The 24,386-nt window shown below is 48.5% G+C and overlaps 2 protein-coding genes and 4 non-coding genes across 6 annotated transcripts; 2 read left to right on the forward strand and 4 right to left on the reverse strand.

Moving 5' to 3' along the window:
- Positions 1 to 2,072: 2,072 nt before the first annotated feature.
- LOC110554430 (low affinity immunoglobulin gamma Fc region receptor III-A-like) lies at positions 2,073 to 9,390 on the forward strand. The gene is made up of 5 exons (XM_021647089.2): positions 2,073 to 2,194; positions 2,766 to 2,786; positions 3,126 to 3,380; positions 6,202 to 6,456; positions 8,828 to 9,390. Exons 1-5 carry the CDS (start codon positions 2,155 to 2,157, stop codon positions 8,998 to 9,000), a joined length of 744 nt encoding a protein of 247 aa, XP_021502764.1. The 5' UTR covers positions 2,073 to 2,154; the 3' UTR covers positions 9,001 to 9,390.
- Positions 9,391 to 12,029: 2,639 nt separating this feature from the next.
- On the reverse strand, positions 12,030 to 12,103 carry Trnan-guu (transfer RNA asparagine (anticodon GUU)). The gene has a single exon. It is a non-coding gene; the product is annotated as a tRNA-Asn (tRNA).
- A 2,180-nt stretch (positions 12,104 to 14,283) lies between these two features.
- Trnad-guc (transfer RNA aspartic acid (anticodon GUC)) lies at positions 14,284 to 14,355 on the reverse strand. The gene has a single exon. It is a non-coding gene; the product is annotated as a tRNA-Asp (tRNA).
- A 457-nt stretch (positions 14,356 to 14,812) lies between these two features.
- Trnag-ucc (transfer RNA glycine (anticodon UCC)) lies at positions 14,813 to 14,884 on the reverse strand. The gene has a single exon. It is a non-coding gene; the product is annotated as a tRNA-Gly (tRNA).
- A 238-nt stretch (positions 14,885 to 15,122) lies between these two features.
- Hspa6 (heat shock protein family A (Hsp70) member 6) lies at positions 15,123 to 24,084 on the reverse strand. The gene is given in 8 exon segments (XM_060365095.1): positions 15,123 to 15,159; positions 22,227 to 22,412; positions 22,414 to 22,631; positions 22,633 to 22,844; positions 22,847 to 22,951; positions 22,954 to 23,269; positions 23,272 to 23,416; positions 24,047 to 24,084. Coding segments are annotated over 8 exon segments (1,257 nt in total).
- Trnal-cag (transfer RNA leucine (anticodon CAG)) lies at positions 15,241 to 15,323 on the forward strand. The gene has a single exon. It is a non-coding gene; the product is annotated as a tRNA-Leu (tRNA).
- Positions 24,085 to 24,386: the final 302 nt, after the last annotated feature.

A 24,386-nucleotide genomic window follows, 5' to 3' on the forward strand; every position in this document is an offset into this window, starting at 1 on the left:
TTGAGCCAGAACAGCTGAGCTGAACCAGCCAGCCGCAGTTCAGAAAAACCTACAAAGGGTGACACATGTTCAGCAGTAAGTCTCAGAAATGTTCTAGGCCTAGTTTAGCAGGCAGAGGCTAGAGGCTGAAGACTTCACGCTCCAGATTTACAGAAGATTAGATTCTATGGAGGCTAGAAGCTTACCTAGGCCTAGGGATAGATAGAACAGAGATAGAAAAGCTCTGGGCTCAGCCATGTATTCATAAAGCTTAAGCATGGCTCTCATCTCATCCCTTCATATGAGAAAATTAAAAAAAAAAAACTTTTACAGGCCACAGTCAACTCGCTCTACCCATAAGCAAAACAAAGCAAAAGTAAAACCTGAAGAATGATCTTCATTTGACTCTGGAGTAAAGAGGGCATTAGCGGAAAGCAGTGGTCAGCAGGCGTCTTTGGCAGCCTCTACTCCATTCAACCCTCGATAAGCTTCATTTATTCTACCCCAGATTGCTCTCCCAAACCAGGTGAGAGCAGACCAGATTCCTAAGAACCCACGGAGGGAGCAGGCTGACCAAATAGAACATTTAATTTCCTTTGTCTGGGGGTTGAGCTGATATGACTGCCAAACACTTGGCTCTGTTTAGGGGAGAACAATGTGTGACTATGTTGGGGAAGAGGTAGGGATGAGAAGATGTTAACCAATCTTACCACTTCCTGTTACTCCACCCTCCACGTTTTTTTGTTGAGAAGCTCTGCACTTTGGCCATTTGACCCAGAGACCAGCCCACGCCCAGAGAATCATTAAGGATTGAGCTACCCTGGGCTACTGTGGTGAGCATGGCCCAGCCACACTGGAGCAAAGATAGAATTCCTATTCTAGTTTTTTGTTTCTTGGTTGTGATGGAGGTGAGTGACATGATCTTGCCACAACGTCCTGCCTCATCACAGGTCTCACACATGGGGCCAAAGGCTATGAAATGGAAACGCTGAGCCCTTTTGAAGCTCCGCAGAGAAAGGAAATCCGCTGAGAATGATGTAAAATGGGATGGTGACAGACCAAATAGGGGTCCTCTCCTTCCTTCAGTCCTCTCCTGGGCAGTTAACTGTGACAGCAGCAACAATATTTGGGGCTCAGCACTAGTAGCTACTCTTCCATTCAGAAACCGGCTGCCAAGCCCCCTCAGCTCACATCTTCATCTTGGTTTTTCCACAAAAGTAATGTGTATCCTTGGCTTGTAGGCTGATTCATTATGTAATCAATGGAGTCATCCAGGGTGGGGGGTGGGGTGGGGGGATGTTGAAGGAGCCCTTGTTCTCCTTCAACCTTGCATTCCCACCTTTCGATGACTCGCTCTGCCTCTCATTGGTTTCTCCTCTTCCCAGAGCATACCTCTCCTCCTGTGTTTCTTTTAACAACAACAACAAAAAAAAAAAAAAAACGCCATCAAATTTACACTAAGAAGTTTGTAACCTCTGTGGATTACATATCCCAGGGGCAGACATTTTGAAAGAGCTGTTAGAGGATTTAAAAAGTTTAAATTAGCCGGGAGGTGGTGGCACAAGCCTTTAATCCCAGCACTCAGGAGGCAAAGGCAGGTGGATCTCTGAGTTCTAAGGCCAGCCTGGTCTACAGAATGAGTTCTAGGACATCCAGAGCTACACAGAGAATCCCTGTCTTGAAAAAAAAGAAAAGAGAGGTTTAAATTACTATTTTATATAAGGTCAGCCCCTGAGCTGGATGCAAATGAGTCTGTGCCAAACAGAATGGCCATAAATTCTGAGATAGAACCAAGGGACCCTGGGACATGGCCCTTGCTGTGAAGGCCATCACCAGGGTCATACTGCCCCATTCTTGGCCCTGGGAGCCTTTAGACTGCCAAAAGCATACTCTGATAGGTCCTCCAGGTGAACCCCAGGTGCTCAGCTGTGCTCTACACAGAACAAGTGGGCACACCCCCTCTGGTATCCTCCAGGCACTCTCCCTCCTGTCCCTGCCCCGCTAATAGGGCTCACCCATCACATTCAGGAATCAGATGATGTTTCTGGAGAAAAGAAACTAGTGAGATGGACTTGGGGGTTGGGGAAAAAGCCCTTTACTTCCTCTCTTCTAGTCAAATAGGCCCCTTAAGGGTTCCGGATATCTGTAGTGGCATTTTCTGTCTGGTGCAGCAGCATGTCGCGGCTACTACTACCAACAGCTCTGTTACTCACAGGTAAGTGAGGCTCGGTCTAAACGGAGGTAAAAACTTATGGTGGCCTGTGTCAGGAGAGGTCCACCCACTTTCAAGTCAGGCATGGAATCCCCACTATGGGCCTGGATTTAACTCCTCAGACAGATTGTTAGAGATGAGCAGTGTCCTAGCTCTGTCTTGCATTTCTGGAGGGGGCTGTGAGTCCACCCATCTGTCATCCCTAAGTATGAACTGAAGAGCAAGGACTCTCAGGTGGCTCCTAAGGTTTATGCCTTCCAGTGTGATAATCGCAGGCTCTCTTTCCCTTTCTTCTCTTTCCAGGTGGGGTTTAGGATATGAAAGTTTCTGTGGGCTTGATTTAGGGAAATGCAGCCTTTACTTTTAACCTGACAGTTTAAACACAGAAGAACAGGAAAGGAAACAATGTCAAAAACTAGCATTTGAGTTTCCTGCAGACAGGCCCAGGGCATTAGAGGGGAGAAGGAACCAGCAGGAGTAAAGGCAAGAGAGAGGGAATCTCCCTCCTCAACATCTGATTCATGCTTCTTTTTCATGCTTCTTCTGATCTGCTTCTTTTTCGTTTTTCTTGCAGTTTCCTCAGGCATTGGAGCTGGTGAGTTTGCCTCTGGGTCTTAGATTAATGGAGTGAGTCACATACAAAGGCCACAGAAAGTTGGAAAGGACTGTTGTGTGGTGCCTGGCATGTCAGGGGGCTAGGAGCAATACCCTAACACAGTCAGGATCAGCCCAAGCACCCCTGGCCAATTTTCCTCCAACTACAGAAAAGGTCAAAAAATGGGGCCAGGTGCTTTGCTGCCTAGGTACCCTAAGAATGCCATAGATGGGCTTAGGGCACTGTGGGTTTGTTTGCTCTGCCAGTGTTAGCCTGGGAGTGCCCTGAAATGCCTGTTCATCTGTGTTCTCACTCCACATTCTCTTGACTCCACATCAGGTCTCCAAAAGGCTGTGGTGACCCTAGACCCTGAATGGGTCAGGGTGCTCGAGAAAGACCATGTGACCCTCAAGTGCCAGGGCACCTACTCACCTGAGAACAATTCTACCAAGTGGTACCATAATGAAAGCATCATCTCACACCAGAATGCTATCTATTTCATCAGAGATGCCAGAGCTAATGACAGTGGAGAGTACAGGTGCCAGACATCCGGCTCCATGCTCAGTGACCCGGTGAAGCTAGAAGTCCATGTAGGTGAGTTGAGGGGAAAGAGAGGCCCTTTCTTGGGGAATTACTTGGGGAAAGCTGGTGTGGTTTGGGATGGGACAAAACTGTAGTTCTAGCTGTAACCAAGCAAAGCATCAAAACTCTTGCAGTGAGTGCAGGACGGTGACATGGAACGCTTTCGGGAATTGGCATTTTCACAGAATTCACGCACCACAGATAGGTGCTCTGAGGTCAATGGCGAGCTCCACAGCATTCATTAGTTAGACGGATGAATTTGTTCTTAGGATCTAAGTTTTCTCCTCACTCCCAGACTTCACACTCAAGCTCCTCTGAAAGGTCAAAGAGCAGTCCTCAATGTCAAGTCTGTAGTAGTCCGTTAGCCACATCACTTAGCGGTCTGGACCATCTTCCCATCAATGCCATGCTGGAGCTTACATGTTAACGTATGCTTGGACCCTTCCAGGGGTGCCACGCCTAGTGTGAGTGACAGACCTGACCAGGGAAGCAAAGAAACAAAGAAAGGAGAAACACAGGTGGACACACAGAAAAGCTCAGATCCAGTGGGCTGGGCTCACAGCAGCCAGGAAGCTAAGAATGTTCACAGAGAAGAAAAAAAAAAAATCTACCCATGAGTGAAAGTGAAACTGGGTCCTAAAAGAGAACCAGGATAAATTTAATGCCCATGGTCACAGCCTCTTGCAGTCCTTGTTAACTAACTGTCCAAAGCCCATTTCTAGAGCCAAGTCAAGGAAATTCTATACTAGAGTTGGGTTTTCTTTTCAACTTTTGTTGTTGTTGTTGTTGTTATTGTTGTTTTGTTTTGGGGAGGGTTTGTTTGGTTGGTTGGTTTTGGTTTTGGTTTTGGTTTTGGTTTTTGAGGCAAGGTCTCACTCTGTAGCTCTGGCTGTTCTGGAACTCACTATGTAGATCAATCTGGCCTTGAACCCGCCGGCAGAGATCTTCCTGTTTCTGCCTCCAGAGTGCTGGGATTAAAGGCCTGTTCCTTGATTTCTACTGCTTCCTTTCAGTATCTCCCCTCAAAGGTACGCTCTTAGATAGCCATTTTTCATCCAACACGCTAACTGACATTCCTTCTTGTAGCTCTGCAGAGTGAGAACTGTGCAGTCTAGGTGGATAGACAAAGAAGCCACAAGAACCAACTTGAGAGGCCCAATTCAATGGGACCCTGATGTAGAGCCCCTTCTGTTTCACCTTCTTCCCTCTGGGCCCGTCCCACCCACTCCTACTGTACAAAGGAGACAGCTGTGTAAACATAGAGAGGCTTCTGTGGCGATTCCAAGGATACGAGGAAAGATCTCTGCCCGAAAAAGTCGTCCTCTTACCCGCTTGTCATATGAGGATGCTGACACACACATGTCCATCCTATGATAAATGTAGAGCAGTGATTCTCAACTTGTGTGGGGGCGGGGACCCCTGTGGGGGTGCATATCAGATAGCCTGCCTGATAGTTATTTACATTACGACTAATAAACAGCAGCAAAATTACAGTTATGAGGTAGCAACAAAGTGATTTTATGATTGGGGTCGCCACAACCTGGGGAACTGTATCAGGAAGGCTGAGAAGCACCGACGTAGAGGATGAGGATGCAGAGACCTCCCTCACTGCCATGTCAGGGACTCCAAAGCCTCAGGCCTGTGGAACATGGCAAAGCCTTCTCTTGGCGTGAGACTTAGAGGGAGGGTCCAAGTGTGGATATTGGCAGTGTGTGCAGAAAATGTCCACCGTAGCTCTCTCCCCTGGATGCTTACGGCCTGGAGACCGACCCCTACAGAGACTGCTCCTACCTGAATTAGCTAAACCTGCCTCCTTGATCATCTATATGCAACAATGACCTTATCTCCCTGTTTGTCTGGATGTAATAACCCCAGTTTCTTATTCAGCTGCCTGCAGTATCCCCGCTCCCTGTTCTTCTGTATATATTGTAGAAATTAACCACTCCGCAGTATAATGCTTCAGAGTATTTACGTTTCTATGTTCTAGGCTATAGGTTCTGTGAGGTTAGGTATCGTAACGCCTTAGAACTCTGAATGTCCCCAGTGTAAAATGTCTGTCACATGTTTGTTGAATGAATGTATGTCCGTATATCAGTTACGCTCGCAGCAAGACAGACAAAACAAGAATATTCCCTTAGACCTTGCCACGGAGCATACCTGTGACCCCAGCTCCTGGGAGGCAGAGCCGGAGGATCAAGCGACACAAGACTCCTTGGCTGTTCTAAGCAAGTTCAAGAAAGCCTTGGCTGCACAAGACCCTGTCTTGTGTAAGAAACAAACACATGAACATAATATTTTAATAAAAGAATATTACCCCAAACGCCAAGCTATATCCATATCAATTACAATCTTATGCTAACCACAATGTACTCCTTAGCTGAAAAAGTAAGAGGCTAAATAGGTGGTATTTTTAATGGCCAATATAGCTTGTTTGTTTATAGCTTTTGTTTGCTTGGGACATTTCTTTTTGTTTTATTTTACTTTTTAAATATTAGGCTCCATGTAGTTCAGAGTTGCCTGCACCTCACTATGAATTGAGTCTAGGCTAAACTTAAAAACACCTGGTTTTCTTGCTTTAGCTTCTAGTTTGCCGTCTTGGCTGATAAATGATCTACCTTATTAAATAATAGAAATTGTTCTCTCTTTGGCAAGTCTTCCTGGTGTGTCCCTTTTCTCCTTTAGACAGAAGGTCATAGTATGATCTGAGGAGCTGTGTAGGACAATTCTCCGTCTAGATTTCCATTACATCTAGGATGGAATGGTGACCTTTCCCTGCAGAAGAGATCCAGATTCAGAATCTGGCCTCCCACTCTGAGATTTCTCTGTCTTTCAGGCTGGCTGGTGCTTCAGATCACTAAGTGGCAGTTCCAGGAGGGGGACCAGCTTCGGCTGAACTGCCACAGCTGGGAAAACAAAACTATGCGGAAGGTCACGTACTTGCAGAATGGCAGAGGCAAGAAGTATTTCCATAAAAACACTGAATTGCGCATTCAGAAAGCCACACACCAAGACAGCGGCTCCTACTTCTGCAGAGGGCTTATTGGCCACAACAACAGATCTTCAGAGTCCTTGATAATCAGGATAGGAGGTGAGAGTTCTTCAGAACCGTTCACAGTGTGCTAGGGTTTATGATTATTATTATTACTATTATATTGGTTTTGTTGTTATATATTATTGTATTTAGTGTGTGTGCATGCATATGTTTGTGTGTCTGTGTGCACAAGCCACAGTGAGCTTGTGGAGGACAGAAGACCAGTTTTAGAAGTCAGTTCTCTCTTTCTGATACTTGAGTCCTGGGGATTGAACCAACTGACGCAGTTAGGATTGGCATCAAGAGCTTTTGCTGGCCTTTTTCAAGTTTTAAAAATCTTAACCTGGCACAGATATGGAGGACCTATTGTACTCTCAAACGGTGCCTTTGTTACTTTTATATTGCTAAGAAGAGACACTGTGACCAAAGCAATGTATAAAAGAAATGTAATTGGAGGGTTGCTTATAGTTTCAGAGGGTGAAACTATAAGTGTGACCATTGTGGTATGAATCATGGCCACATGCACTAGAGAAGGAGCTGAGAGCTTACATCTTCTTTACAAACTATGTTTCACAAAGCAGGCAGAGAGAATGAGAGACTGGGCTCTGGAAGCCCACCCCAGTGAGATACCTCCTTCAGCAAGACCACACTGTCCCAAAACAGTCCACCAACTAAGGCACAACAACTAGGCTCGTTCAAATACATGAGCCTTTAGGGGGCCATTCTCGTTTTGAAACCACCGTTTCAAACCTCTGCTCTTGCAGAGGACGTGAGTTCAATTCCAAGCACCCAAGTGAAAATTAAAATTAAAGCTGGGCTAGGCATGATGGCACATGCCTTTAATCCCAGCACTCTGAGGCAGAGGCAGGTGGATCTCTGTAAACTGAAGGCCTGACAGGTTTGCCTAAGTGAGTTTTAGGCTAGCAGAGGCCACATAGTAAGACCCCGTCTCAAGCGAACAAAGAAATGCAGCTAGGGCTGGGGAGCTGGCTCAGTAGATGTTGAAGCACTTGCCCGACAAGCATGAGGGCCTGGGTCAGAGCCCCAGAGCCACATAGCATGCCAGGGGTGGTGGCACACCAGCAATCCCAATGATGGGAGGGTAGGGACAACAGATCCTGGGACACGCCCATTTAGCCTAAGTGGTGAACTCCAGACTCTGTCCTAGCTTGCTTTCTGCTGTGATAAATGCCATGACAAAAACAACTTAGGGGACAGAGGGGCTTATTTCAGCTCATACTTCTAGGTCTGAGGGAAGTCAGGGCAGGAACTCAAGCAAGAAGTGAGGCAGAAGCCGTGGAAGGCCACTGCTTACTGCCTGGCTCTCTGGCTCGTGCTCAGCTAGTTTCCTCGTACGGCTTACCTGCCTAGGAATGGTGTTGCCCACAGCAGGCTGGCCTTTCCACTTTAGCGATCTATCAAGACCATTTCTCACAGACATTCCGGCTTAGGCAATTGCTTAACTGAGGTTCTGTCTTCCCTGGTGACCCTAGGTTGTGTCATATTGACAGTAAAAACTAACCAAAACATTGCCAAAAGGAATTGAACAGCATTTCTGAGAATGACACTCAGGGCTGTCCTCTGATCTCCATGTACATGAACACAAACACACACACTCACATGTACCCATACATACATATACAAATGCACACATAAACACACAAGCACGGGAGCTTAAAATTCTTAGTTAAAAAAAATATTAAATCCAGGGCTGGCAAGATGGCTCAGTAGAGGATCTGGGTTTGATTCCCAGCACCCACATGGTGGCTCACAGTTGTAATTCCAGTTCCAAGGAATCTGACATTGTTTTGGGGCCTCCATGAGCGCCAGGCATGTACCTGGTGCACAGACATACATGCAGGTAAAATGCCCATACACATAAAGTTAAAATTAAAAAAATGTTAAATAAGAAAAATATTATCTTTAATAGCAGCAGTCAGGAGGCAGAGGCAGGCAGATCTCCGTGGTTGAGGACAGTCTGGTTTACATAGTGATTTCTAGAACAGCCAGGGCTACATAGTGAGACCCTGTATTTAAAATTTAACAGAGAGAGAGAGAGAGAGAGAGAGAGAGAGAAACCAAAATGCATGAATTTGTCCACTTCCTAGCCAACAGTAACATGACAGTGTCACAACTGTCATGTGACACCGGTAGACAACTTACCTTGCCGGACCCTCTCTGCCGCATCACCACCCAACAAGCGGAAGCCGTTAACTGTCTGACCTGCCTGCCGGGCTCCGCTTAGGTTCCACTAAGATCCAGAGCCAGGCGGAGGGAGCAAAGAACTGGTCCAGGCTCTCCCACATACCCCTCGCACCTGAATCAAGGCAGGTGTCAGGAGCCCTGTCTGGTGGCGTTGACCTCACTGTTTATCCAACTCCTTGCCTTAGTGACAATCGTCTTTCTCATTTCTCATTTCTCTGTGTAGATGGGACACCTCCCTCCGTCTCTCCAGCTCAGATTATTTTCTGCCTGCTGGTAGGACTCTTGTTCGCAGTAGACACCGTGCTGTATTTCTCTGTGCGGAAGGGTCTTCAAAGTTCAGTGGCAGACTATGAGGAACCCGAGGTTCACTGGAGCAAGGAACTTCAGGACAAGTGAGGTCACCCCGTATCTCATGGGGTGATAAGAGCAATGATGCAGCACCTAAGAATCTCTCTGTGGACTTGCAACCTTCCCATCTGCATTGGGCATCACGCATTGAGCAGCAGGAATGGTACAGAGAAAGGCCCCTCCCCCAACTCTGGCTTTGTTTGTTTGTCTGTCTGTCTCCAATGGACCGTCTCAGGGGAAAGGAAAGGCTTGGGATCTTCAAGGACCGACAGTGAGGCACCCGTGAGTATGAAGCTGCCCTCTCAAGAAGCGATGCTTCAGAGTTTTACGCTTTCTCTGTCCCAAACACTCCCTTAGAGCAAAGCAGCAACATGGACCGGGGTGGTGACGCTTTCCAAGCTCAAAAGTGTTCCTAAATAAACTTCTGTAGGAAAGTGAGTGGCTGGCGGAGCTAATGCAACAGCTTTCTGCATCCGTTCCTTCAGGCCTCGTTGCCTTCAGGGAACCCTGAGACTTACATCAGAGTGTGGGAAGTCCTGGGGACCTAGGGCTTACAGCTGAACTGAATGGCAGCCAGGAGCAGCTGGTGGTCTCTGAGGGAGGGAGGGAGGGAAATCAGTTGTAGCCTTGGGGAAAGTGCCCTAACCTAGCACCTGGGCTCATGCAAATAGCCTTAATTGAAGTGGGAAACAAACAAGCTAGATGGGAAAGGAAGTAGGAGTGGGGCTTTGTTCAGAAGGGTGGGCCTCCATGGGAACGGGAAAGGGAGAAAAGGTAGAAAAGGTGAGAACTGCTGAAATTGCAGGCGAGTTTCCTGACAGGACAGCAATAGGGGCACAGAGGCGGACCCCTTCAGAGCCAGTTTCAGAAATCAGCGTCTGCTTCCCTGCACGTGAGCAACCTCTTACACAGTGGAAGGCAAATCGAGTGTGATTGGTTAGCACACGACCTCAGGTTGGACAGTGAGAGCTCATACCGCTCCGGTCTCTAGGCGGAAGAGCTGGAGAGTGCACCGAAGGCCAGCTACCAGCTACTCCTCTGCTTCAGGACTCAGTGTTCTGACATCCGAGGCATTGCACGCCATGCCTCTGATTCAAAAGCACGGCGTGCCAGCCATGCCTGCATTTTCTCCTTCGGAGAATGACAGAAATATATCGGATGCATATCTGAAGCTGTCAAATAACCTTTCAGGCTTATTTAACTTTGCGTGTATGAGCATTTTGTCCTCACGTAAGTCTGCACATCACATGCATGCCTGGTGTCTTCAGAGGTCAGAAGAGAGTGTCCTGTCCCCTAGAACTGGAGTTACAGATGGTTGTTCGCCACTATATGGGTGCTGGGAACTGAACCGAGGGCCTCTGTAAGGAGTGCTCTGAACCGCTGAGCCATCTCTCCAGCTACAAGTTAAAAACATTTTTTTTTTTTTTAATCGTGAAGAGCAGAGCAGGGAGCTGGAGAGATGACTCATCCGTCAAGAACGTTTGCTGAGCTTGCAGAGGCCCGGGATTCAATTCCCAGAGCCCACGTGGTGGTTTACAAGCCTCTGCAACTCCAGTTCGTGGCGGTCCGGTCCGACACCTCTCCCGACCTCTGTCACCAGACACCAAGCACAAATGCTGCGTGCATATGTACGCGGGCAAAACACGCGTACACATAAAATACAATACACCTAAAGAGAAAAAAAAACCCGCGGGGAGACAGCACCATCTGAGCCCAGAGATAAGGCTGTCTTCCTAGACCGGAAGCCACAGCTAGGTGTACTAGTAGGAAGTTGCGTATGTGACGTGAGCCTTGTTTGGGGGAGGCTCCGTCAGAACTGAAACGGTCTGAACAGGATGTAATATTGAAAGGTCTTAATGCGTTGGCCCAGGGCATTGGTCAGTTCTGGGCCACTGTGTGTGGGGGGGGGAAGGGGGGTGAAGTTGAAAAGAAAGCAGCAGGTGACCTGTGCTACGCTAAATGCAGCCAGCTTAGCATCTGGCTTGGGAAAAACGTGCTAAGAGTCCACCACAAGTCCACAGAAAGGAACGGCCGCAGGGTGAAGACGTTTGTTGACCAAAGTCGTAGTAGTACGAATTACAAGTTAAGTATTACATTGGGACTATAAAAATCAGCTTTTCAGTTTCTATGTCCCTTCCCATAATACAGCTGATTCTAGTCATATGCACTATCGATTTGTGTCTAGGCAAAAGATTGGTAAGTAGGGGAGTCTCCCTAAAAGGTCGCTAAAGGAGGCTGGCATGTACCCCAACCCAGTTCAAGCTGGGTCAAATCCTTCTGCTTTTCACATGCAGGTACATTGGAACTACACTTCAGTAATAGAAACTATCAAAATTTGATTGTTGCCAGGGTTGGGGAGACTTACGTTATTATTCAGAGATGGAGTATGTATGGCCCAGTGCAGGTCGGGGGCGGGAGGGTTCTCGGATTACTCCAAGCGTTGTTTGGAGAGGGGTGAGCGTGCCACGGTGCGGGCACCAGGGCGTCCACCGCATTATAGGAAGAGAGTGTGTGTGTGTGCACAACCCAAGACCAAGGTGGGGTCTGGGGCCCCTCGGCGTGAGACGCTGATACCCAAGCTGAAGAGGCGGCGTCGGATAGCGCCAGGTACTGAAGGAGCTGGCGCCGATCAGGCTCACGGTTGACAGTTTCTGGGGCAGCTCCGGGATCGGGGGGGTTAAGGACGATGAGATTAAAGAGGAAGTAAGGGGCGAGCGGAGGCACCTGGTCCAACGCGGACGCTCAAGAACCCGCAGTCAGGGAGGGATGCAGGAGTCAGAAGTCAGGGAATACGAAGGAAAGCCAGGCACGGGTTCCTCGGGGCAGATCGGCAAGTCCAAACCCCCACAGAGTATCTGCTTTCTGATGCAATTCCAGCAGTGAACGAGCAACCGTGTTGGCGAAAGCGGATTAGCTTCCAGACGCTGCTAGCAAAAAAAAAAAAAAAAAGCTTGGGGTGAGGTGTTTCTAAACCACCGCGTTAGGAAGATCAGACGCTGGGCTCCTGGCGGGCAGCGGACGTCAGCTTTGAGACAGATTTCGGGAATGCGAGGTGCACGAAACAAAAAGATCGGCACCGTCCCTGGGTGGGCTCGAACCACCAACCTTTCGGTTAACAGCCGAACGCGCTAACCGATTGCGCCACAGAGACAGGTGATGCTCAGTGGCGCTGTCAAGGCAAGCTTTACTGAGGGACACATCGGCCGCCTCCGCCTGCCGAACGCCGGGGCTGAGATTGACAGGGGAACGGGCGACCCGTCCCCGCGCGCGGGGCTCGGAAGGACGCCGCCGCCTGCCCGCCGAGGCTGGGAATCGGGGAGCGGACGAGGGGAGCGAGCGAGCGAGCCGAGGCCCTCCGGAAAATCCCGAGGGTTTGGGAGGAAGGCTGCTTTTGCTCGGAAACGTGGCCGGTCCCGATGACCCACGCGTGCAAACGTGCGTGCGTGCGTGCGTGCGACAAAACCAGTCGTGCCGACCCGTGAGCCACCAGACGAGAGGAAAAACTCAGAGTCCTCGCAACTGAACGACGCTAACAACGACACACGTGCAAACGGACACCAAAAGGGCCTGTCCCCCTCGGTCTCCCGCCTTCCGCTCAAGGCCTGGGCTCTAAGGAGACGCCCAGGCCTGAGGCGTTCTCTGCAGCCTTCGCGCACCAGTACCTCCCGCGTCTGTTCCTGCCCCGTCCTCCACTAAGGCAGAGCCTCAGTCCAGGCGCAGGCCAACATCCTCAGAGGTTGCATACAAACATAGGTACCTAGGTGCAAAAAACAAAACAAAAACCAAACAAACAAAAAAATCACACATGCACAGATTTGTGTAACATACACTTGTTTCACATACATATAAAACACATATAATTTGTCATCATTATTAAATTATTTATACCTGTATAATTTGCCACGCATGACCTTCCCGCTGACATTTTCTCTGTGCTTTGTGGGGGTTTGAGGCTTACCTATCTGACGGCGTGACCCTAGTTGGTACATGTGAAGAGGCGGCTTGGTTGGAGGAGGCGTGTTTGAGAGTTCAGAAGGCTGCTTACTCCCACTGGGCTCTGTCTTGGTTGTGTTTGTGAATCTAGAGGTAAGCTCTCTGCTATGGCTCCGGTGCCCGGCCTGCCTGCCTGCCATGATGCGTGTGATAGCCGTCCAAGAGGAGCAGAACAGAAGAAAAGACAGCGTTTAAAGAGAGAAACAACAACAACAAAGAAAGAGACCGACAAAGAAAGCCAACGCAGCAGGAAACGCCCCACAACTTCACCATCACGTTAGATTCTTTCCTTAAGCTTTAACCTAACTAGAGGTGATACTCTAAGAAATGTTTTGGGTTTTTTTGCTTTTTTATACAGTAGAGAAAACAGACACTAAGTTTTACGTGAAAACTGAAATGTACAACACCGAATGAGCTACGGAAACCACGCCTTTGGGTGCTTAGGATGTGTGACGGCTACAGCGCTCGGGTGCCAGGCGCTGCCCGTGGGAGAGGCCACAGGCATGGGAGCATAGGGGCAAACAAAGAATCTCGCTTATCCTCTCCCAGCTTCGCTGCAAACCCGAGGCAGCTCTAAAAAGAGTCTCATCAAAGAGCAAGCAAGATGCTCCATTTTATCCCAACTTTATTTTCGAAATGTGCCCCCCACCCACCCCAAAAAGCCCGCGGGAGCTGGAGATGCAGCTTAGCACAGAGCATTGGGCCTGCGGGAGACCCTGGGCTCCATTCCCAGCACTGCGAGCACGAACGCCGGAGAAATATTCGGCAAAAATGGGAACAGGGGCGTGATGGGGGTGGTGTGGCTTTCATTTGTTGATTCTCTATTTTTCTGCAAGGGGTAGGTACTACAGGAAAACCAATATCTTTTCTCCCAAAAATGAGCATTTATTACGTGCCATATAACCATTTACACTCAAGTCAACCGTTCAAAATGGGTAAAATCACACACACACACACACACACACACACACACACACACACACACACACCTTCTTAGGGGAGATAGGGGGAAAAAATCCACTGGTGATTTAAAACAGCCAACAATTAACCAGAAGTCCAGACCCGGTGCTGCTCCTGGGCTAGGTCCTTCCTTGCAGCGTGGCCCAGGAGAGGAGCTCGGACTTCAAAGCTCGGCCCGGGCCCTGCCGCCACCTCCGTGCGGTGCGACGAGAGTTGGAGTAATGGTGCTTTAGAAGGTGTGAGAGTGTAAGGACCGGACAGTCGCTGCGTTTACTGGAGTCGCCGCCTCTTGCTCGCTAACGTGGCGAAAGAATGAAAGGTTCAGGGCGTCTCACCGCTGTTCCACTAAAAGTGGACGACTCAAAACGGTCAGCAGGCCTCCCCGTCGGGGAATCGAACCCCGGTCTCCCGCGTGACAGGCGGGGATACTCACCACTATACTAACGAGGAGTACCGTGGCGACGGGGTTGAAGTAGGTGCTTAAGAAGGGTAGGTCGGAGCCCTGCCTGTTCCCCGGGGTTCGCGAAACCTGTCTTTCACCGTCCGCACCGGGACGCTGAGACGCAAAGGTGAGAACGTTCTCCGTCCGCCGATTTCCACTCAAAATGTCGTTTCAGCATTAACCAACGTGGAAATCGCTACCTCTTCCTAGTCTCCGAAGTCTGTAACGTGCTCTACACTCAGCCTTCATGAGGAAGGACAGTTTCTCCAGAGATTTCATAAAAATACGACAAATAGAAAAACACACGAGGGCCTGTCTCCTGCCGAAATGAGCAGCCATTGACGCGCCTCCGCTTAGTCAACGGCTTCGTGGGTTATTCATCTCAACGACTTCAATTAAAACACAATCTCAAAATGTGCTTCTCACGCGCGCCGGCCTGTTCCAGGCGCTCAAAAATTGCAGGTCTGCGTTGGCCGGGAATCGAACCCGGGTCAACTGCTTGGAAGGCAGCTATGCTCACCACTATACCACCAACGCAGGACGCGCTCAGCCCCTCTTTTCCCTTCCCAATGTGAGATCTCCGTGGCCTGTTCGACTCTCCTCACAGCCCGGCGCTCCCAGCCCCGGCTCCGCTTGCACTCAGCCCCGCCGGGCCGCTCCCAGCGTGCCCCGCGGCCGGACCGGTACGGGGTTCCCCGTGGCCTGGCTCCGCCCCTCTCAAGAGACGGAAGGTCTAAAGTGACGAGCAGGAGAGAGGAAAGGGTGTCGGCCGCTGTCACTTTTCCCGCTCCGCGAAAGTGTTCCGGGGGAGCCTGCAAGAGAAACATGGATGAGGGCTGCGTCATCACCCTTTGTGATCTTATAAGAGAGTATAGAAAACAGCTGCTCGGCATGTCAGGATGGCCGAGCGGTCTAAGGCGCTGCGTTCAGGTCGCAGTCTCCCCTGGAGGCGTGGGTTCGAATCCCACTTCTGACAAATGCTTCATATGTTTTTTGGTTTTTTTCTTTCGTCGTGTTAACTTTCTCATCACAGCTGAGCACTAACGGTGTTTAAGGTATAGCTTTTGGAAAATAGAAAAGAAAATGAAAATTCCTCAGCCTGTGGTGGTTCATGCATGTAATCCCAGCACTCGGGGAGGCAGGGGCAGGGGGATCTCTGTGAGTTCGAGGCCAGGACAGCCAAGGCTACACAGGGAAACCCTGTCTTGGAAAAATAAAAATTAAAAAAATGAAAAGAAGTTGACCATCACTTGGAGGATGGGAAAACCTTTAGATAGGTTTATTAAAGTTTGCCGAGGCTGTGACTCTAGGAAAAGCATTTGATCTCCCTTAGTCTTAATCCTAGTAAAATGGATATAAGAATTGATGGAGTGAGATAGTCTCAGGCCAGCTGACTGCCTCTCACAACACTCCCAGGTAACTGGAATGTTTATTAAAGCTGCAGAAGAGCTGGCCTGTCCTCTTCACAGGATGCAGCTGATGTGGAGGTGCCCATTCCCGGGCTTCTCAAGAGGCTCAAGAGGCTGCCTTTCACTCTGCCTCAATCGTATCATGGAAAAAAAGAAATCAGCTTCCCCCAGTAGACACGGGTCATTAAATAAAAATTTTAAAATGAAAGTCAGGGGTAGACTCTCTGTTTGTGGGTTGTTAGTCAGAAAGGCCCAGAGACTACTGCCATCCCTCTTGGTTGCCCGCCATGCTACGGCAGGACCCCGTTGCCGAAGACACAACATACTACTACTTCAGGACATTCAAAATTAATCTTGAGCCGATGAGAAATTTCCTCCCTGCTTGTTAGCTTTCGAGTTGCTCGGAGGGGTTATTCAGGCCACACAGACACACATGTATACACAGCTAAAATAAGCTTTGTTGTAAGAGAGATGTGCTCTGTCCAGGCAGTGGTGTCATAGGCCTTTGATCCCAGTGCTTGAGAGGCAGAGGCATTGGAATCTCTGTGAGTTTGAGATCAGCCTGGTCTATGGAGACAATTCCAAGACAGCCAGGGCTACGTGAAGAAACCCTGACTCAAATAACTGAGAGAGAGAGAGAGAGAGAGAGAGAGAGAGAGAGAGAAAGGGAGAGATGATCACTGTACAATAATGGCATGACAGTCATGGGGTGACCATCCACTTTTAGATTAGATGTGAGTCCTGCTCCACAGGAAATTCATTCCTGCGACTGGGGGCCACAGGCCCTAGGAGGACCTCCTATTATTGTTTACTAAGTGGGTGTGTCAAAATGCCATCTAAATATTTATGTTTATAAACATAGGTTGGAGCTGCTCTCAACTTAGGCAAGAGAAGGTTCTTTCTGCAACGGGCCACAGTTTATGCAGAGACTCAAAACTGGTCAAAACGCTGAAAACGTGTGACTGGTGAATGTTCATCCCTCAGTGGGACATCTGTATCAGCCCCTCAAGATTAAGGGAACTTGAGGAAGAGGAGGCAGAAAGAATGTAAGAGCTGGAGAACAGGAGGGGTGCTGTAAAATTGTCCTCTGGGCATGACATGGCACTCATGAACTCACAGTAGCTGTGGTTACCTGAACAGGACCACACCAACAAGATCAGTCAAGTTCTAGCAGACTGTACTAACTGAACTCAGGCAGAGAGAGAGAGGGGGGAGGGACATGGAGATTGGAGGGGGGATTGTGTCAGGGGCTGTTGAAGGTGATAGGAGGGGAATCTTCAGAAGGAATAGGATAAAGATACAGTGTGTGCATGTATGAAATTCTCAAAAGATAAATAAATGACATTAAAAATAACAGACCATTTGGATAGCAATAATCAAAGTGCACTCTATGGGTATATGCAATCATCAAAGAATCTGTTTGTTTGTTTGTTTGTTTGTTTGTTTATAAATTGAATCTTGCCGTACAGTTCTGGCTGGCCTAGACCTTATGAGGTAGACCAGGCTGGCCTCAAAACCACAGGCACCCTCCCTTCTGCCTGTTGAATGCTGACATGTCCTGTAAGAGAATAAATTTAATTAAAAAGCATTTTAAAAGCAAACAGCTGAGGGCTGCAGATGTGGCTCTGCCTGCCAGAGAGAGCACCGCTGTTCCAGGGCCCCCGAGTCTGGTGGCCAGTGCCCTCACTGGACAGCTCACCAGTAGCTCTGGGGATGCAGAAGTTCCCTTGTCCGGCCTCCTCAGGAGGATGCTCACAAATGTGCATAAGTAAAAATAGCTTTTTAAAAAAGTCAGAATGAAGAGACCATTTATAAGACGCCTGGCCTGTCTTTAAAAATGCAAAGGTCACGAAAAATAAGACTGTGTAATTTGTCAGAGTGTACAGAGTTCAGGAGGCATGATGAAGCAGTGGAATATGAGACCCAGCATTGGTTTCTGAAACAGAGAAAGGACATATTCGTGGGAAAATGCGAGGCCTCAGTGAAGCCAACAGCTTAATCAGTAGTGGTTTTTCTAGCGACCTTTTCTCCAGCCTAGGTGTTTCATGCTTATGTAACACCTTAACACTAAAGGAAGTTGACTGGGAGAAACGAAGTAATTTTCCATAGTATCTTTGCAATCCTTTTATTAATCTGAAATTACTGGGGGGGGGACCCTGAAAGTCATTGCCTATGAGAAGAAGTTGGGACTAGGACAAGAAAGTACCCTCGGCGGCGTTTGGTTGCTTGATAATGGGCATCTGTGCTGCCTTAATTTGTTCTGTTTGGAAGAATCAGGTAAACATAGTTGTAACTACAACAATCGAAGTAAGATGACGGGGGTGCGGGAAGCCCCGAGTGGATGCTCGCTGTTGATGTGGGCGCAGCCGTGTCAAGGGCCGTGGGAGAGCGGTTTTCACGGGAACAGCAAAGCCTTTCTCTGTGTGAGCGTGGACAGTGACAGTATGTGTGGAAAATGTCTGCCATAGCTCTCTCCTCTGGGTGTCTGAGGCCTGAAGACCGTCCCCGACAGAGACTCACCTCCTTGTTCAGCTGGGTGCGATGACCCCACACACACTCTTCAGCTGTGTATAATGAACACCGAGCTGCCCGGGCTCGGTGGTCTCTCTGTCGAAGAGCCTCGTCCATTTGACAACAGCTGTTGTAGGAGTCCATGTGCCTGTGCGTATTTGTCATTTCCTCATCCCCTTGTTGTCTCCCCCTGTCGGGTCAGTCCCTAAGGCCGTGCTAGGACTCGGCAGTAAGACTGTCATACAACCTAAGGATCCGTAATGGCTGATTATATAATAAACACTTTTTAAAGAAACTTAACCCAAACATTCAGCAACTGCTACTTAAAAACAGATTTGGAGCCAGGTGGTGGTGGCCCATGACTTTAGTTCCAGCATGCAGGGAGGCAGACCCACGCAGATCTCTGTGAGTTCTAGGACAGCTAAGGCTACACAGAGAAAACCTGTCTCAAAAAAACCAAAAAACCAAACCAAAACAACAACAACAACAAAACAGATTTGGAACTTAATTTGTTTAAATCTTGTTATAGAAAATTAGTAGGACCCCCTTGGGAGGGTCTGAGGTTTTTGTGTTTACAAGAAATATACACGTTTTCAAAATTAAAAGGGAAAGGCACATTGTTAAAATGCTAAGAAACTCCGAAATATTGCATCCTCATCCTGTCTGTGGGTGAACAGGTTGAAGAGGTTAAAGTTGTAAGTTGAAAAGCAAGAAAAGGGAGACAGGATTGGTGCATGCAACTCTCTTTCTTCAATGCTTTTCTTTTTCTTTTCTTTTCTTCTTTTCTCCTTTTTGCAGTTTCTCTTAGTGTAAAGCCGGATTGTAAAGCACTTGGGTGAAGTGCAGGTCAACAAACATGGTTAAAAATGTGAAATGACATCCAGGCACTGTGGCCTGTTAGTGCAGCCTCCTGTCCATCAGCAAGAGATTATTACCCACTCAAATAGAATTTAGGATCGCTCTGGGCAAGCTCACTGTCCCTTCTGAACCGGAAGAGAATCCCCCAGCTCCTGAGATACATAGAGGTGGGATGGATGGATTGGGGACGAAGCCGTGCAAGCTTATCCTTGTCATTTGCTTGAGTGGGAGGGACAGCTGAGCTGGAGAGTATTTCCCAGTCTCAGTCACTTGAGAATGGGCCTTTAAGTCAAGCTGACCCTCCCTCTGTTCCCATAATGACTAGGTGAATAACTCGTCTGACCTCCTTCTACTTTAGAATATTCATCTGTAGGTAAAATAAGAGGGTGGCGAGACTGCTCAGGACACAAGCCTGAGTTCTGTCCTAAAACTACCTAAAGGTGGAAGCGTAGAGCCAGCGCCGTGGAGCTGTCCTCTGGCCTCCACACTTTCACTGTGTGTAATAATAATACTTTTGCCTCGTGATAGTGCACGAGTTGAGTACACCCAACATCTGTCACCTAACTGGTACTCAAGGAATAACAACCAGTAACAGCTGATGTTTGCCAACGGTGCGTGAAATGCCTACCCTTCGTCGCATTTTACACCTAGAGAGGCCTCACAGCTATACAAAGGAATGCTAGGGTCGCCATTCCCACTGCACAGACAGGAACATTGCGGTTTGGAGAGTTTAATTTGCACAGTAGTTTATGACAGAGCTGAAAAGCTCGGCAGTCTGGTGTGCTGATATCGTCCTCACATTAGCAGAAACCAGATGAAACCGTGCTATTTCTCTCACAAAGATGGAATCAGCCTAAGTTTAGTTACCTCCCTAGACCTACTCTAACACACCTAGAGACTTGGGTGGTCTTGATTCCAAAAGAACAATGGAATGAGCTGATTAAGAAACAAGCATGTGGACAGGTCCAGCCTGGCGGCCCACGGCTTTCATGTAAGCACTCAGGAGGATCTGTGTGAGTTGGACGATGTACTGAGACCCTCATCAGTTAGGGGCACTGACCAGAGGACCAGGGTTCAAATCCCAGCACCCATAGGGCAAACCACAACTGTCTGTAACTCCAAGATCTGACAGCCTCACACAGACATACAAGCAGGCAAAACACGGCTACACATAAAATTAAAGAAAATTACAAACAAGCAAAAAAAAAAAAAACAATAATGTAAACTATTTATTAGTGTAATCGATGCGATGCTGACAAACTAAACTTCCAATATGTAATTATTACCTTATGGTCGTATATGAGCACCATATCCCTTTTCTTTCTTTCTTTCTTTCTTTCTTTCTTTCTTTCTTTCTTTTTCAGTTTAAAACATTTATTTTATTTTAATGTTTTTATTAAATTTTATTTTTTTATATTAATCACAGGTTATTTACTTTGTATCCCAGCTGTATCCTGCTCCCTCATCTCCTTCCAATCCCACCCTCCCTCCCTCATCTCCTCCCTGCCCCTCTCTAAGTCCACTAATAGGGGAGGACCTCCTCCCTTTCCATCCGACCCTAGCTTATCAGGTCTCTTCAGGACTGGCTGCCATGTCCTCCTCTGTGGCTTATCAAGGCTGCTCCTCCCTTGTGGGTGGGGAGATCAAGAGGAATATGTCAGAGAAAGTCCATATTCCTTTTCTAGCACAATCTTCATACTGCCATATTTTCTCCATGTGTCCACCTTAAAGTTTTCCACTTAAGTGCTGTTTCCCCCATATAGAAATCTTGAATATAATAAGTTGATGTGTGTGTGTGTGTGTGTGTGTGTGTGTGTGTGCTTCACAAAACTAGAAAGGGGAACAGGAAACAGGAAAGAGGATCTTAAGGGAAATGGAGGAAAGCACAATTAAATAGTGTGACAAGAAAGCAGAAGGGGGAACTAACTATAAGAAAGGGCACCGACTGAAGGGAGGAGGGAGCTTAAGGAAGTAAGTTCAGAGTAGCGAGTGAGAAGAAAGTCGAATGGCACAACGAAGCCCATGACTTTCTTTTAAAAAAAAAATGCATATGAATGTTTTGCCTTAATGTACATCCCTGGGCCACATGTGTCTGGTGCCTGTGAGACCAGAAAAGGGCCTGAGATCTCCTGCATCTGGGGTTGAGACAGTTGTAGGTTGTCATGTGGGTGCCGGGATCTGAACCTGGGTCCTCCGCATGAGGACCCTTTTAACCGCTGATCCGTCTCTCCAGGCTGAAGCCCATCCCTTTCTATACAGATATTTTTTTTCTGGTTTAACATGGCTCTAGGGGCTGGAGGGATGGTGCAGCTAAGAGTGAATACTGCCGCTACACAGGACCTGAGTTTGTTCTCAGTGCCGCCATCGGGCGACTCACAGCACCTTGGAACTCCACTTCTGGGGGATCCTATACCTCTGGTCTCCAAGGGCACCAGCTCTCATGTGCACATACTGTTGTCTCCTTCACACACAGTTAAAAACAAAAGTAAAAATTTTTAAATACAAATTAAAGAAAGATATCTTGTATATAGCCTTGTGGATTTCCTTCACATACCTCCTTCCGCGTCTACTCCAGCCCTTTACACTTCTGAAAACTGAGCCCCACCATCTACTTAATTGGTTGGGATAAAAACAAAATAGAATTTTCTAAAATTGTATTTAGATCTACAACTATATTGCACATAACAAAGTCTATGCGTGCACCTACAGATGGCGTGCCATAGATGAAGGCAGTGTCAAAGTGCCACACAAACACTCATGACAAATAGCTTTTGGTTTTCTTAATGGGAGAAGTGGATTTCTTTGTGTGTTAAGACAGGGTGCCTTCACGTAGTCCTGGATGTTCTAGAACTTGCTATGTAAGCCAGCCTGGCCTGGAACTCAGAGATCCTCCTGCCTCAGCCTCCCGAGTGTGGGGATCAAAAGCATGCACCATCGCCCCTGGCGAAATGGAGACTTAAAAAAGAAAAAAAATCACACAGCACAGACCTTAATAAATGCCAGCGTCCAGGGCAAGATACCCCACTGACCTCTGAAGTTATAGGGTGGGATTATAAGAGTCTAGAAGGACCGTAAGGCCAGCCCTTACAGACACAGATGACCCGTCAGCATCCTCAGTAATGAGGCCAGTACCAGGCCTCCCCTGGCCGGCTTGAGCCCTACTGCTGCCCCCAGGAACACCAGCCCCAGAGAAGACGGGGCAGCAGATTAGCTCCCGTGCCCTCCTCTGACGCACACATTCCTTGTCTGCCAACTGGCTACGCTCTAGCCAGGCCAGGACCTCCTGATGTCTTTCCCCTAAGGCTGTCTTCTTGCAAGGAACTCTTCACAATGAAGACGTGGACTTCCGGGGAGTTTTTGGCAGCCACGCTGTCCCTCTGGATTTCATCCTCAGCCTTGCGCTGTTCAGCCTCGGGAGTCATCCTCCCCACTTCCTTCTTGCTGAGCTGGCCTTTGCCGCTGGTAATAGTGATCTCGTCCACTTTGCCTGGACTCCCGTCAGCGGCCGCCAGTGGCGCTCAGAATACCTCTGGCATCGATGACAACATTTATTTTGATCTGGGGGATGCCACATGAGGTGGGAGGGATGCCATTACTCAGCAGGTTGTTATCCTTCAGCACGGATAACAACCTCATATGATCCTCATATGATCGGGTCAGGAACCCAGGCTGGTCGTCAGAGTAAGTAGTGAAGGCATGGGTCTGTTTGGTAGGGACAGGATTAATGTGGTCACCCCTTCACCGTCTGCTGGGACAGGGAGAGGAGTCGCATCCAGCAGGAGGAGATCCTGAACCTTCTCCTGGTCCATCAACACAGCCACCTGCAGGCAGTCGCATTAGCCATGAACTCATCGCAGCTGATGTTTTCATTGGAAAAGTCTTAAAGACGCTTCTGCACCTTAGAGACACAGGTAGAACCACCCACCAGGATGACCTCATGGATTTGGGCCTTGGCCAGCTTGGCATCTCTAGGGGCCTTCTCCACAGGCTCCAGGGGCTTGCAGAAAAGGTCAGAGCACAGCTCTTCAAAGCGGGCAGGAGTAATGGACATGTAGAAGCCCACACCTTCGAACAAGGAGCCCATCTCCAAAGTAGACTGGGTGCTGGATGACAGCGTACGCTTTGGCTCCCTCCCAGACAGTGTGTAATCTCCCCATGCTTGCGCCGGAACTCCTCAAAGAAATAAGTCAGCATCCGGTTGGGTAAGTTCCCTCCGCTTAGATGTCTGCCTCCAGGTGTAGCCTTCACGGTCGAAGACACCAGGGGAGATAGTGTTAGGCCCAGCACGAGCCTAATTTTTAGAAGCGATGAAGAGAACTCAGGAGACCAGATCTCATCGTTGCAAAATCGCAAGAGGTTTATTTTAACCATTGCTCAATGGAGGAACCCCTGCCGGTGGGCAAAGAGTGGCGCCGGGAGACAAAGGCCTTGGGTTTTTAAAAGACAAAGTGCGGAGATTTTGAAGTTGCAGTCTTGGCAATTTAGGATTGGATGAGGAAGCTATACAGTAAGATAATTGGTTAGTCTTAGGTGCTCAAGCTTGGCCAGTCCTGCCAAGTGTGGATGCAGCTGCAATTGAAGGTGGGGGTGGTTAGCTCATCCTTCAAGATCAGGGCTGTGGGCTCTTGGCTGGAGGTCAGGAGCTACTCAGAGGAAGGACTGAGGCCGTCTGGGTTGATAGCTAAGAAACACTATCTCGAAGACAAGGGTCTGGTCCTTCTTTTTGCTGAGTGAAGGTCATTACTTGCTTACTTTTTTTCTATCTGTCCTCACAGATAGGGTCACATTCCTCCGTTCTCTGGAAAGGTGCTAAGAGGCTTTAGCTTAACCTGGACCTAAAATTCAAAACTATAGGCTTTAGAAGACATATAGGTTACAAAGTTAGTCTGACCCTTTCGATAGTAAGGACTGACAGACTGACAGAGATCGAAGGTGCCTCCACCCAGATAAAAAGCGCATTGCTCTCTCCAGCGCCCGTCGGGTCCAGCCCTTAGGCGATGGCAGCTGCAGTAAGCGCTTTAATGATCCTAAGCACGTTGAGGTCCACCATGGCACCCCACCTAACGGTCCTTGGTGGCGTTACTGAGCGGGTTCAGGGCTGCCTGTCCCGTGGTGTCCCACCAGGACATCGGTGAAGGCGACGTAGCTGGCATCGTGCGCCCTCCCCGCCCACGGGGCCCTGTGGCTCAGCCACGACCAGCCGCTAACTCCGGCAGAAGTTTCGGTCCCAGCGACCTGGAGAGGCGGAGCGCAGAGCGGCT

This window comes from Meriones unguiculatus, chromosome 11, assembly GCF_030254825.1.
Source record: "Meriones unguiculatus strain TT.TT164.6M chromosome 11, Bangor_MerUng_6.1, whole genome shotgun sequence".
Taxonomy (NCBI): Eukaryota; Metazoa; Chordata; class Mammalia; order Rodentia; family Muridae; genus Meriones; species Meriones unguiculatus.

Coding starts and splice junctions, on each gene's coding strand:
- LOC110554430 (XM_021647089.2), top strand. CDS start 2,155: ATGTCGCGGCTACTACTACCAACAGCTCTGTTACTCACAG. Junction 3,381..6,201: donor GAAGCTAGAAGTCCATGTAG/GTGAGTTGAGGG, acceptor TCTGTCTTTCAG/GCTGGCTGGTGCTTCAGATC. Junction 6,457..8,827: donor CTTGATAATCAGGATAGGAG/GTGAGAGTTCTT, acceptor TTCTCTGTGTAG/ATGGGACACCTCCCTCCGTC.